Below are 14,543 nucleotides of genomic sequence, written 5' to 3'. Positions count from 1 at the left end.
ATTTGACTTTGTCCTTTTTGAACATGACGCTGACGTTTCCTTGACTGCTGCCTGCCTGTCCAGACTCTGCAATGCTGTTTGTCCAGGCTGTCCTGTCTGCTCTGTTCTCCACCCCTCTCAACCCGCTGCTGGGCAGCGCCGTCTTCATCATGTCCTATGCTCGCCCCGTCAAGTTTTGGGAGCGCGACTACAAGTGAGTGACGAGCATGTTGCAGGGAGACCCTGGAGCCAACCTCCCTTGCCACCTAGCCGCTAAAAATAATAATAATAATAATAATAATAATAATAATAATAATAATAATAATAATTAATAAAATATTGGAAACTTCTCTAAGCAGGGCTGCGTTCAGATGTCTTCTAAAAGTCAGATAGTTGTTTATTTCTTTGACATCTGATGGAAGGGTGTTCCACAGGGCAGGCGCCACTACCGAGAAGGCCCTCCATACAAGACAACATTTACGTCCCTATTGTAGAAAGCTCACTCCAGAGTCTTTTTGGGCTCACAGCTGTCCATGGAGGCTGACCTTGTATGGAGACAGGTCTTTGGTCCATCTAGCCCAGCATTGTCTACCCCAGGGGTGGGGAATTCCCATCATCCCTCATCATTGGGCATGCTGGCCGGGGCCCAAGGGAGTGACGTCTGGAAAGCCACAGGTTCCCCACTCTTGTTCTACACCAGGGTTTCCCAAACTTGGGTCTCCAGCTGTTTGGGGACTACAATTCCCATCATCCCTGACCACTGGTCCTGCTAGCTAAGGATGATGGGAGTTGTAGTCCCAACAACCACTGGAGACCCAAGTTTGGGAAACTGGCAGTGGCTCTGTCTGTTTAGAGTTTCAAGTGGGAGACCATTCCCAGCCCTACCTGGAGATGCCAGGGATGGAACCCAGAACCTCCTGCTTGCAAAGGGACTCCTCTGTCACTGAGCTACAGCCCTTCCTCACTGGATCACTGGGTCCATGCTCTTGGCCAGGACCACATTCCTGCTGATTGTGGGTGGGACTGGATCCAGGGGTGGGCAGGCCAGAGCCAGAAGTGGGTGAACTGCCCCCTTTTGTCTCCCTCCCTGTCCCGGGGGCTGCTGTGGGAAAACTCAGAAGGTCCAAACTGATTACTTGCAAAGACATTTCTAAGTCAGGCTGAGGACCACAGGTTGCTCCCCCTCTTATCTAATCTCTCTCTTTCCTTCTCAGCACCAAGAGAGTTGACCATTCCAACACCCGACTGGCCACGCAGCTTGACCGCAACCCAGGTGTGTTTCCGCGGGTGGCCCCCTACTGGAGAGCTTGAGGCTGGCAGCAGGGCGGGGGGAGGCACAGAACTGTTTTCTCCAGCTCCTAGTCCATTTCTTATGTCAACCTGGTCTAAAAAAAGCCACTGTACCATAAGAGTAAATCTTCTGCTTTAGTTCTGTGGCTGTTTTCCAGCTCTCCGTCCACCTTTCTATATAAACCCGCACATTTAAAATAATTTTGCTGTGCAGTCTTAAGCATGCTTTCCTGTAAAGGAAATCCCACAGCCTTCCATGGGTCTGACTAATAAGTGCTGTTTCGTATCCAGACTTTATGGGCTCGAAAGACTAAAGGCCATACAGTATTAGATGTAACTTTAGTGCAGCCACAGAGGGAGTTTGAATTTGATAGGCACAATGATGGGAGGTGATTGATGCTTTTTCCACAAGTCACCTGTCCCTGGGCTACAGTTCCTTACTGCAAGAGCAGGACCTATTCACTATGCCTGCTGTCTCTGCCTCTGCTTATAAACATAGGCACTTCCCAGGCTAAAGTGCAGTACGGTTGATAAAGGAGCCGGTGCGCTGCTTAAATGGTCTTGGAGTGTGAATGCCACAAGGTAGTCATAAGAGCACATAGGAAGCTGACTTACACCTGTCAGACTAATTGTCTATCTAGCCCAGTATTGCTGATTCTGGCTGGCAGCAGCTCTCCAGGGTGTGAGAGGGAACCTTCCTTAGTCCTGCTGTATCAGATGGCAGGGGCTGATCCTGCAGCCCTTTGCCCACAAAGCAGGGGCTCTATCTCTGAGCTGCAGTCCCTATCCCTGAAGGCAGGAGACTGCCTTACACTGAGTCAGGGTCTTTGACCGTCAGCCCAGTGACACTGGCTGGCAGTGGCTCCTTGTGGTCTTGGGCAGAGATAAGTTCTCATTGGCTGATTCATTTAAATGGAGAAGCTTTCTGGGAGTTTCTTGGGTGCAAAGCAGGCGCTGCAATACTTGAGCTGCCATGGAAGCCAGCAGCAATCATGCAACGTAGGCAAAGAAAAACCCCTCCCCTCCTTTGCCCAAATCACTAGCCTGCCTGTTGTGGAGGGAAGCCCTTCTGGGTCCCGAATGATGAGGGCAGAGTTGGGAATCCAACATTCTCTGGAAGGCTCCTCCTCTCTGCCTCCCCTGTGCTTTTGCTGCGTTTTTGTGCTCATGTGGTTTGCCCCGATTCGCAGGCGCCGATGACAATAACCTGAACTCCATCTTCTACGAGCACCTGACACGCTCCTTGCAGCACACGCTCTGCGGGGACCTGATCTTGGGGCGCTGGGGCAATTACACCACAGGGGACTGTTTCATCCTGGCCTCGGACTACCTGAACGCCCTCGTGCACCTCATCGAGATTGGCAACGGCTTGGTGACCTTCCAGCTGCGGGGCCTCGAGTTCCGCGGTAAGTCGGCAGGGAGGCCAAAGCAATGGGGAAGCCCATGATCTTCCTGCTGAATCTTCCTGGGACAGAAGACTGCTCCTGGGTCTGTTTGTGGGAGCCGATGGGAAATGTAATCCAAAACATTTGGAGGGCCCCAGAAGACTGGATTACAGCTTCCACCTTCCCTGACGGTTGGCTACACTGGCTGGAGCTAATGGGAGATGGACCCCCAACATCTGGGTGGAGACCCTTGGGCTGTCCCTGGTCCATATTGTGTCACTCACCCCCAGGTTTCAGTAATGGTTTTTCCCAGCCTTGCCGGGAGATGCTGGGAATTGAACCTGGGACATTTTGGCCCTTGGCCTTTGACATCTGGGCATAGGAAGCATCTTTATATCAAGTCAGACTTGATTTGCCCATTCAGCCTTCCAGTATTGCCTACTGCAACCTGGTGCCACCCAGACATTTTGGACTACAACTCCCATCAGCCCCAACCAGCTTGGCCAGTGGTCAAGGATAATGGGAGTTGAGGTCCAAAACACCTGTAGGTAACTAGGGTGTGGAAGGCTGGCTGTTGTTGTTGCTGTTGTTATGGCAGTTGTTCGACAGTGAAACGGTCACTTTCAGGAGGTTATGGACTCTCCTTCCTTGGAGGTTATTATGAAGAGGTTGAATGCCATCTGCCATGGATGCTGTAGCTGAGATTCCTGCATTGCGGGGGGTTGGACTAGATGACCCTTGGTGTTCCTTCCAACTCTGTGTTTCTATGATTCTATTATTATTATTAAAATTTATCACCCACCTTCTTCCAGCAGGTCCCAGGGTGGGTTACAACAATCCTAAGACTCAGAATTAAGAACAGTTAAAATACTGTCACTAACTAGCAGCGGGTCTACAGCAGAGAAAGGGCTTCTTCCCATCCCCTGCCCTCTGGTTCTTTTTTAAGTGGAGATAACCAGAGTTGCCACTGAGCTCTGTCACTGCATCTAGCCTGCAGGCTAGAGGTAGGCAACACACCAGCCCAGAGGTGGAATCTGCCCTCCCCTGCACAAAACCCCATCAATTTTGATGGCAACGGCGCAGGCAAACAAAATTAAGAGACCGTTGTTGAGAGGTTTAGAACCCTCTGTGCTGTGATGCAAATCGCCAGTGACTCCCCCCCATAGTCATTAGATTGGCTATTTCATGAGCAAAGAGGGGGCAATAGCCCCTCTCCTCTGCAAGGATCATTGTGTTCTTGTTTAAGTGTGGGCTCAGATCCCCTGCTGTCAGGATGGGCCAAGGGTGACTATGGCCCATGGGGCACAGAGAGGTCAGCGCCCGCTGCCACAGACCAACATGCAGGCTGCCCTTTCTTCTCCAGGTACCTACTGCCAGCAGCGAGAGGTGGAAGCCATCACGGAGGGGGTGGAGGAGGATGAGGGCTGCTGCTGCTGCGAGCCGGGCCACCTGCCGCGCATGCTGAGCTTCAACGCGGCCTTTGGGCAGCGCTGGCTGGCCTGGGAGGTGGCTGCCACCAAGTACGTCCTGGAGGGCTACAGCATCAGCGACAACAACGCCGCCTCCATGCTCCAGGTCTTCGATCTTCGGAAGATCCTCATCACTTACTACGTCAAGGTGAACCTCGTTGCCCAGGAGGGAAGATCTGTACTACTGCACTTCTGGGTTGTTAGTAATGGTTGTTATGTCACAATAGTTTTATTTTTATAAAAATGAAAAGGTTGGTTGAAAGAGGTTGGTGCCTTCAGCAGGCACCAGAAAAACAACAGAGATGGTCGGTGCTGTTTTTCTAGAAAAAGAGGTGCCGGAACTCACCGGGAACATCTCCCTCATTCTTTTAGAATGGCAATGGCGCCCACCTGAGAAGTGCTGGAACTGAGTTCCGGGGGGAGCCCTGGAAGCAATGCCTATCTAATATTTACCAGACAGAATTCCCAAAGGAATTGGTTGGTATTTTGGGGTCCCCTTTTCCGGTTGCATTTGAACAGTGAAATCTATGCCTAACAAGCCAACAGGCATGAGCTTCATACAGTCACTTTGGTCTTAGGAATGGGGCCTTTAATGTGGAACTTTCCCCCCATCCCTGTATTAGGCAGATGCCGCCTCTGTTAACTTTCTGGTGCCTCTTGAAGACCTTCCTTTTCCAGCAAGCCTTTTAAATTGAGGTTTTCCTACCAGTCTAATATTGGACTTGTTTTTTGTTTATGTTTTTATTGTTGGCTGCTTTGGGGTGTTTCATTGGAATTGATTCATAAATAAAACAGAAGTTTGGAGCAGGGTTTCCCAGACTTGGGTCTCCATCTGTTTTGGGACTACAATTCTCATCATCCTTGACCACTGGTCCTGCTAGCTACGGATGATGGGAGTTGTAGTCCCAAAACAGCTGGAGAGAGACCCAAGTGTGGGAAACCCTGGTTTAGAGAAACAGTCACAGGAAGTCTTGCGGCATGTTGACATCCCTCCCCTTCCATACTTTGTGATCACCTCCACCTTCCCTTTGGCAGAGCATCATCTACTATGTGACTGGCTCTCCAAAGCTCGAGGAGTGGCTGGGCAACGAGGGGATCCAGGAGGCCCTCCGCCCCTGCACCTCTCTGAACTACGCAGACAGCGACCCCACCTTCAACCTCAACATAGACGAGGATTACGATCACCGCATGGCAGGCATCACCCTGGCTTCCTTCTGCAACATCTACCTCGACTGGATCCAGTACTGTGCTAGCCGCAGGGAGAAGGTGAGTCATGGGCCGTTGTAGGAGAGAAATGGTTGCTCACTCTCTGGAAAAAGGAGGTGCCTGGGGTTCCACCTGGTTCTCCTGGAAGTCTTCCCAAACCCCCAATATATGTGGGCTGCTCAGAGTCTTCCTGAGATGGAATAATTAAATGCCGCCCATCTGAGTCTCCCTCTCCTGCTGCAACAAGCTGTTCTCCACCCTGGTTTCCAAGAATGAGCAGCATAATGAGGAGGTCAGAACAGAGGCCAGATGTGTGCTTGGGAAACATCTGGGAGAGGAGGAGCCTTCGAAGGGGTGGAAGGTTGGGACCTTCAGTCTTGGCAGCTGCTCTATAAGGGCAAGAAGTGTTACTGAGCTGCATGCCATTTCCTTGAATAAAGAGTTACCTTCACTGACAACCCCGACTCTGCTTCTTCGTGCTGACCTGCATCTGACTCCAGCCCTGACAAATGCAGATTCTGTGCGTGGGGCCCATCCTGCCTCCCATGCCACTGTGTGTCTTTTCTTTCTTTCTTTCTTTGCAGCCGGTGGACCGGGAGTGGAACTCCCCTCTGGTCACCCTGTGCTTTGGGCTCTGCATCCTGGGGCGCCGGGCCTTGGGCACTGCCTCCCACAGCATGTCAGCCAGGTGAGACCAGCCCCAGACATGCCTCCTTAAGTGTAGGTTTGATTGGAATGCTTTGGCACACAGGTTTATATTATTGTTTGCCTAGCGAGGCAGCATATCAGTTTGTATAATGATGACGATGGTGATGGTGGTGATGATGAGGATACAGTTGTACCTCAGATCCCAAACGCCTTGGTACTCGAACGTTTTGGCTCCCGAACACCACAAACCCGGAAGTGACTGTTTCAGTTTGTGAACGTTCTTTGGAACCCGAATGTCTGACGAGGCTTCCGCAGCTTCCGATTGGCTGCAGGAGCTTCCTGCAGCCAATCAGAACCCACACTTTGGTTTCCAAATGTTTTGGAAGTCGAACGGACTTACGGAACGGATTCCGGTTGACTTCCAAGGTGAGACTGTATAGGGAACAACTGCTAAAGACTCCTGCTTGTGTGGCCTGCCTGAACAACATAGCTCAGTCTCTTAATCTAAGGCTTTTAATCTTAATCATGGCATGAGCCTCTTAATTTTAGGGTCGTAGGTTCGAGCCCCACATTGGGCAAAACAATTCGTACATTGCAGGGGGTTGGACTGGATAATAATATTTTTTATTATTTGTACCCCACCCATCTGACTGAGTTTCCCCAGTCCCTTCCAACTCTGCAATTCCGTGATTCCTCCCTTCCTCCCTCCCTCCTTCTTTCTCTGCAGCCTGGAGCCCTTCCTGTACGGCCTGCATGCACTGTTCAAGGGGGACTTCCGAATCACATCACCGCGCGATGAGTGGGTCTTTGCTGACATGGACCTGCTGCATCACGTGGTGGCCCCCGGAGTGCGCATGTCACTCAAGCTACACCAGGTGTGCCTTTGCCCCACCCACATAATTAAGTAGGAGCATTGGGAGCTGCCATACAGAGCCAGGTTGTGTCGTGGACTGGCTGGAGGCAGGGGAGTGGTGGGAGAAACCAGCTGGGGAACCCCCAGGGGAAGAAGGCTCAGAGCCAGGGGTGCTCCTTCCCTGTCTCGCCCCTTGCAATACAGCCTTGCCTCTCCTCCTCTTCAAGGACCATTTCACCTCCCCGGACGAGTACGACGACCCAGCCGTGTTGTACGACGCCATACGGTCGAACGAGGAGAAGATGGTGATCTCGCACGAGGGCGACCCCGCTTGGCGCAGTGCCATCCTCACCAACACACCCGCCCTGCTGGCCCTGCGCCATGTGATGGACGACGCCAGCGACGAGTACAAGATTATCATGCTCAACAAGCGCTACCTCGGATTCCGGGTCATCAAGGTGGGCAAAAGGCTGAGATTGTGGGAGATGGATGGATTTTCCGCTTTCATGGGAGTGGGTGAGAAGCTGAGCTCTGTGGGCAGGGAAGTGTGGGGACTCAGGTAGCGAGAAAAGATTGCCCACGTCAGCATTGTTCAAGCAGAGCCTGAAGCATCCACACTGGGAAACAAAGACAGACCAGTGCGTTTGGCTTCATGCAGCCGACTCACCTGGTTTCCCCAGCTCCTAAAAATAAACTTCATAGCAGCCTTCCTCAACTTGGTGGACTCCAGCTCCCACCTTCCCTGACCACTGACCACGCTGGCTGAGGCTGATGGGAGTTGTGGTCCGAAACATCTTAAGGGCAGCAGGCTGGGGAAGTCGGTCCTTATAGTTTGCATCATTTTCACCATCAGGGTTTTGCTGACTTGTGGAAACTTTCTGTTGAGCCCCCTTCCAGCATTTTAGTTTGGCTGGCAATAGTTGTCCTGTCCACCTTGCACCTTTTTACAGAAGAACTTCCTAGCCTCGGTTAACATCTCACCCAAAACTGCCTATGTCTATCTGTATACATAAAAATATAAGGTTGTTGTCACGCATGTTGGGATACTGCCAGGGAGACAAAGTCCATCATGGCCCCCAAGCCGCCTCCGGACGATCCATCGATCTCCCGTAGATACAGTATCAGCAATTAGCGACACGAGCTCCAGAAATAGCTTGCCACATTCCAGAGCTGATGCGCGCTCTATCAGCAGAATTCACACAGCGAAAGATGCACGCAGGAGAGCATATTTACAACTTTATTCAGCGTTGGTCAGAACAAAGAGAAAACATGACTGCCTGCTTCAGTGTCTCAGGCACAGAGAGAGAACGAAAGCATAGACACAACAGAAACATCCTGTGAACAGGAAATACGCAGGCTGTGACACAAACATCCTGCTCCCTTTTAAGGTGGAACAGAAATATCCTAACAACGCAGTCCTCATTGGAGGATTTATAGCGCCTCGCCACATCACAATACTGCATTTTCATGAAGTCAGGGTTTGGTAGGCGAGCAACAAAGAAGGCCGGCAGTTGCACAACACTAGTGGGCATGGCATGGGAGTGAAAAGGGAGGAACACTGATGGGAAAAACAACAGCAGAAGTTAGAGTAAAGCTGAGTTGGGGAGAAGAAAATTGTGGTTTTAAACAATGGCAGAGGTTTGAGCAAAGTACCTTCGTACCGTGGGATATTTAGGGGTGGGGTTGGCAAGTAGAACAAGCCGGGGTGCAGCCTTGTGTGTGTACCCACGCACCCACCCTAGAATAGCTGTTAAAATGACCTCAAAAGGGTTTTCCTACATTGCTTTGGGCGGTGTGAGGAGGCTTGCAAGCGAGAGAGCCTGGAAGTGAGCTGGTGTTGCTCATCCCCACTCATCTTTGTGCCTCTGTCTGGATTACCTGCAAGCATGTGCCAGCCTGAGCTTGCATGCCTGGCATGCCCAGAGGTGCCTTTTGCAGGAAGAGGCATCTCTGGGGAGACAGACCTGCCTGGATCCCGACCAGAAGAGCAGCTGGGTGTGTCACTGGCTGAACCAGCAGGGGCAGCAAGGCCAAGCAATTGCAGCACACCCACAACCATTGCTCAGGCAGTGGCCAGAACTTCTACTATTGGCATGGGTTCTCCTGGGACTTGTGCAGAGATTCCGGGTTCAGAAAGTGAAACTGTGCAAAGAAGAGAATGTTGAGGAACTAATTTGGGCTTTTGGTGGATGCCCCTTTGACTCCGTCCTGCACCCAGCTCCCGCTCCCAAAGCTGGAAACCTGCGCTGTGTGCTTCTTGCGGAGCAACGCTTTCCTCCCTCCTTCTGTTCCAGGTGAACCGGGAATGTGTGCGGGGTCTGTGGGCTGGGCAGCAGCAGGAGCTGGTGTTTCTCCGGAACCGGAACCCCGAGCGCGGCAGCATCCAGAACGCCAAGCAGGCCCTGCGCAACATGATCAACTCCTCCTGCGACCAGCCCATCGGATACCCCATCTACGTCTCTCCCCTGACCACTTCGTACGCCGGCAGCCACCCGCAGCTGCGCTCGCTGTGGGGAGGCCCCATCAGCTTGCACAATATCTCCGCTTGGTTCATACGAAGCTGGGAGAGGTGAGGCTCTCCCTTGTGTCGCAGGAGGCTCCATGTTTTCCTGCAGCTGGGATGGGGGATACTGTGCCCGTCTCAAATCCTGCGGGTCTCCAGCTAACATGGCTAGTGACTAGGGCTAATGGGAGTTGGAGGTCAGCAACTTCTGGGGGTTTGCAGGTTCCACTCAGCCATGAAGCTCACGGGGTGACCTTGGGCCAGTCACTGTTTCTCAGCCTAACCTACCTCACAGGGTTGTTGTTGGGGTTAAGTGAGGAGCGGGAGAACCCTGTTCGCCACCTTGAGCTCCTTGGAGAAGGTGGAATATAAATGCATATATTTTTTTTAATTTAAAAATTTGTTTCTGGTTTTTAAGCAAATACCTTTAAACATTCAGCAGTACATCTGATGGTGTTTGTTCCATCCATTGACTTTGGACATAAGCTTATACATTCAGTGCTCAAACATATTACTTTACTTAACCTCTCCACTGCGCAGATGGAGCAGTTGGTATAATAAAGTCTTGATTTTGGCCATTAACATAGTTTAAAAAGGGGTCCACGTTTCTTGGAAGGTACCTCTTCTCGTTATGCCTTTACTGTAATTGCCCTCCTGTGTCTGGCGAGACCCTCAAACATCGCTGTATCCCACATATTATTTTTCCATATGTTTAGGGGTATTTCAGTCTGGCTCTTCCATTGTTGAGCTGACCATGTGGCACTCAGGAAGAAGCCTACTAGTTCTTTGTGGTGCAGGGTGGAGCCTATTTCCGAAGATAGCAGGGCTAAGGCAGGAATACATACAATCAATCAATAAAATTCAAGGTTGGGGGGCGGTTCTTGGCAACTAGAAGGACAGGGTGGGCAGTAACCAGCACAGTTATTCCCTTTGCTTGCACCCCCACCTGCTCAAGACCAGTCCCAATTTCATCCTCTGTTTCACAGGTTGCAGAAAGGCTGTGGGGCTGGTTGCAACAGCGGAGGGAACATTGAGGATTCGGACTGCGGTGGTGGCTCTTCCTCCCTCAGCAATAATCCCACTGTGCACGGGTCTCAGGCTCCTGGGAGCACCGCTCACAGTGTGGGCACAGGGGCTGCAAACCCCGCCGAACCGGTCATCACCACTGCCCAGCCTCAGGCAGGTAAGGAGGACTCCCCCCCCCCCCCCCGCAAATGGGACGGCTTTTGGTGAAAGAATGGGTCATAATAGGGGTGAACACAGCGGGTGGGGGTGGGAGTCAGAGAGGACAAGGTTTTGGAAACAGGAGGAGGGCTGGAATTCCAGCAGAAGGAGAGCCTGCTGGGTGGAAAACCTGTAACAGCACTCACACACACACACACACCCCGCACCTGCAGATACTATCGTCATTGTCTTCTTCTTCTTCTTCTTCTTTGTTAAATATTTTTTATTAATTTTCAATTACAAAAATCCAACATGTGCCATATTATATTAATACGAAATAGCAATACCAATTCCAATACAAATCAATTACATAGCCAAATATAAATTTTGTTTCTTGGTAAAATCCCTTAAACCACAGCTACAATGATTAACTTCAGTTCGCATTCACACATATAGTAATTTGTAAATTCGTAAATGAAGTTCTCCTTTCTTCTTCCTGTGTGAGGTTTTAATTTCCATCAATTGTTCCTTTATTTCTTTATCAAATATTATGTCCATATTAGTTATTCCTGATCTCCTTTGTGCCTTACGGAGTCTGTTGGCTGGGAGTTACTCTGGAGAGGGCACTCTCTTTGTTCTCACTGCAGACACTAGACCATCGAAGAAGAACATAGTCAACATGGCTAAAAGCCACTGACAGCCTTTTAAAACAAAAACAAAATTTTACTGGTTTTCAAACATATAACCATTAAACACTTATCCATACGTACATGTAATGATGTTTGTTCTATCCATTGATTTCAGACGTAAACTTACACGCTCAATGTTCAGGCATATTTCTTAACGTATAGCCATTGACAGCCTTATCCTCCCTGAATTTTGTCCAATGCCCTTTCAATAAGAAGGCTTGGTGCGTGCTCAGGGCTGCTCATCCCTTGGGGCTTGTCCTGTCACATTGCTGTGGTGGCCACATTGCTGTTCTTATCTCTGCAGAACCAGAGTCCGGCCTTCCTCTTCCTCCGAGCCAAAGCTGGCTGGTCCAGCCCCAGCCGGCAGGCCCCTTGCTGAGCCAGGGCGAAGGACGGCCCCCACCTACGCCGGCTGCATCGTGGCCCCCTGGTCCGCACTTCTTGGGAAGCCAGCTTTCCTGCGCCAGCTCCTTGGCTTCTGTGGCTGAGGGGCCGGGACGTGCCCCTCTGCCTCTCCGCCCGGGGCTCGGGGCCCACTCCGCCTTTGCCTATGAGGGCCTCTGTGGCAAATGGAGCCTGCCCAGCCGCAAGGGACTGAACGGGCTGGGCGGGAGCGAGAGCGACGTCCCCCCCGGAACACCCTCGCCCCGCACGAAGGACAACGCTGCTCTATCATCTCCCGCTGTGGCTGCGCTGGGGACTCCGGGTGTTGGTGGGAGCCCTAAACCTCAGGTGTGTATCTGCTCACCTCCATCCATTTTTAATAGACTTGCCTTGCTTTTACAGCCTTGCAGAGAGCCAGCAGGAAAGCTTTGCCCTTCAGCTGAATTTCAGTGGGCTGCCTCCCTCCCTCCCAATTATAGTAGTACCTCGGGTTAAGTACTTAATTCGTTCTGGAGGTCTGTTCTTAACCTGAAACTGTTCTTAACCTGAAGCACCACTTTAGCTAATGGGGCTTCCTGCTGCCGCTGTTCTCATCCTGAAGCAAAGTTCTTAACCCGAGGTCATATTTCTGGGTTAGTGGAGTCTGTAACCTGAAGCGTATGTAACCCAAGGTACCACTGTATTCCCCTTCCTCTTTGTACCCTGACATATCACAAGAGGGCAGATGTTTTAATAGCCTCGTGGATTCGTAGCGTTGGAAGGGACCCAAGGGTCATCTAGTCCCAACTCCCTGCAATGCAGGAATCTCTGCTAAGGCACTTTGTGTTTTCTTTCATTGCTATGAGCCATCCCGGATCCCGCTGCACGGAAAGCCAGGATATAAAATTAAGTAATAAACAAATTGATAAAGTGGTGGGAAATAGCCAGTCTGATCCCTCTACAGGAAAGCCGGTTCTTCTGAGTTTCTGAAATAACATGGAATTGGTCTTCAGCCATTGTCCCTTCTGTCTGTTCTATAAACATCTACCCAGCAGCCTTATATCCAGTGTTCTTTGGGAATTCTAAGAAACTGAAAGATCAGTGCCATTTCAAAAGGTCAGTCTGCCATCTTGATCCAAAATGGCACCCAATTCATCCAAGCATGGATAAGAATCTGCTGCTTGATCTCGGGAACCATTAGGCAAACGCTTGGTTACAATAAAGGGACAGCTGGCCAACAGCATGTCACACCATTGTTAAAACATCTGCACGGGTTGCCCATCTGCTGCTGAGCCAGGCTTAAGGTCCTTTTATTAATTTACAAAGCCCCCAACCACTTAGGTCCAGCATTCAAAATTCGCCAGGCGCATTTTGCACCTGGCTATCAGCCACTTGCGACCAAGTGAAGACATCTCCACCATCTGGAGGTGCATGGGGTCTGGTCTTTGGGTCTTGGCCGTTTTCACACACCAGCAACACATCCTGTCGAATTTTATCCGTTTATATTTTATCCTGAATGAATTTCAGGAACCAAAGAGTTGTACAGAAAAATACGACTTTCGAGCTGCCTGGCCCAAAAATGGCAACTAGGCATTCCGTTTTGGCAATTGTAACCCTGGTTTAAGAAGCTGTTTGGCACCTAGCTTATATACCTGTGTATTCAGGGATATCCCAGCTCAATCACTGAGATCATCTATAGGAGCATCATTGGTTGCTTCCCAAATTGGTGAGGCTCATTTGACAACAGCAAGAAATCCTTTATTCTCATTGGCTTAGTCCTGTGGAATGTTCTGCTAAGAAGAGTATTTTAGTTGTGTAGTATTTTAGTTTCTGGCCTTTATTTGTAGACCGCTCTGATATCTAAAAGAGGAAGGATGGTTTAAAAATATTTCAATAAAATAGTACAATTAATAAATGTCAAATTCAGCATTCTGAAGTCGGATCGCCAGCCTAGGAAAAGGTGCTCTTCTGAGCTGCCAGCCAGTACCAATCTTAACTGGTGGGTGGGGCTCAAGAGTGGGGAATCTGCTCCCTCCCTGCCCCATAGTTGCTGACCACTGACTCCTGGGAGTTGGAATCCAACGGTTTGGATGTCCAGCTGAAGACATTGTTGTCTTAAGCTTTCCCTGTTGTGTGGTCCAATCCTTTATGGGCATACTTGCTGAAGTTGTTTCATTGCTTTAGAACTTGTGAAGCTGGCTTTATTGGCTTTAGAGTTTGTCAAAACGATTTTATTGCTCGTGCTTTTGTGCTCTCATTGTTTATCGAATTGATTTATATCCCATCCTTCCTCCTGAAGGAGCTCAGGGTTGTGCACATAAAAGTGACAAAACATTAAAACGATTAGAGCTTTATTTAGTTACATCTGCATTGATGAATTTATGCTGGGAAGCGGCCCATACATAAAGACAAATAAATAACCCTTGGAGGACAGTGCAGGTTCCCCACTCGTGCTTTAGGGGAATGTTCGGGAGGACCTAATTTCAGATATGATGGTTATGGCTAATGAGAGGAGAGAGAGAGAGAAAACAATGATATTCTTCCTTCCCTGCCCCAGCCAGGTGGCTGGACTCAGCGTGGTGCCATCCTTAGCTCTGCAATCCTCTTAGTGCTAATGGAAAGCTATTAGGCCAACTCCCCCTCCCCCATAAACAACAAGGAGGGGGTGTATTTTGAAGGTCAGGAGGAGGATTTGCCAGCCATTAGCAGACAGTGTGCATTGTGGTGTCTGGATGAATCCCTTGGGTCCTAACCCTTGTCTCCCTCCCCCCAGCTCCAACCACAGCCGCATCCTCTCCCCTCCCCAACTCTTTGTAGCTCAGGCCCCTTTCTGAGGCCAGTTGGAATTCTGGTATTCTTTCCATTCAAATCCCCCCAGCGGCGTAAAGAATCAGAAAGTATAATAATTTTGGTACTGGTTTACAGTGCAAGGTATTAAAGGGTAAGAAACACACACCCCAGTTTAACCAAAAAATGGAATAATACCAAAGCCTG

The 14,543-nt window shown here is 50.2% G+C and overlaps 1 protein-coding gene across 2 annotated transcripts in view; it reads left to right on the top strand.

Moving 5' to 3' along the window:
* Nucleotides 1–14,543, top strand: part of PCNX3 (pecanex 3) — a 47,200-nt gene that overhangs the window by 31,752 nt on the left and 905 nt on the right. The window contains exons 24-34 of one of the 2 annotated variants that reach the window (XR_014505919.1): nucleotides 64–193; nucleotides 1,194–1,252; nucleotides 2,460–2,675; nucleotides 4,018–4,271; nucleotides 5,159–5,389; nucleotides 5,914–6,017; nucleotides 6,705–6,852; nucleotides 7,058–7,867; nucleotides 8,247–9,399; nucleotides 10,320–10,516; nucleotides 11,491–11,918. Coding sequence is in view for 1 of the 2 variants with exons in the window: in XM_083417253.1 (XP_083273379.1) it covers nucleotides 64–193; nucleotides 1,194–1,252; nucleotides 2,460–2,675; nucleotides 4,018–4,271; nucleotides 5,159–5,389; nucleotides 5,914–6,017; nucleotides 6,705–6,852; nucleotides 7,058–7,288; nucleotides 9,125–9,399; nucleotides 10,320–10,516; nucleotides 11,491–11,918 (2,273 nt within the window). In the remaining variant the exon portion in view is untranslated. The remainder of the gene's footprint in view (nucleotides 1–63; nucleotides 194–1,193; nucleotides 1,253–2,459; nucleotides 2,676–4,017; nucleotides 4,272–5,158; nucleotides 5,390–5,913; nucleotides 6,018–6,704; nucleotides 6,853–7,057; nucleotides 7,868–8,246; nucleotides 9,400–10,319; nucleotides 10,517–11,490; nucleotides 11,919–14,543) is intronic. The other variant, XM_083417253.1, reaches the window with a different exon arrangement.

This window comes from Podarcis tiliguerta (genome assembly GCF_965153285.1).
Source record: "Podarcis tiliguerta genome assembly, chromosome: 16".
NCBI lineage: Eukaryota > Metazoa > Chordata > Lepidosauria > Squamata > Lacertidae > Podarcis > Podarcis tiliguerta.
The sequence above is the reverse complement of the archived record's forward strand: the minus strand, read 5'-3'. Positions and strand labels throughout refer to the sequence as shown.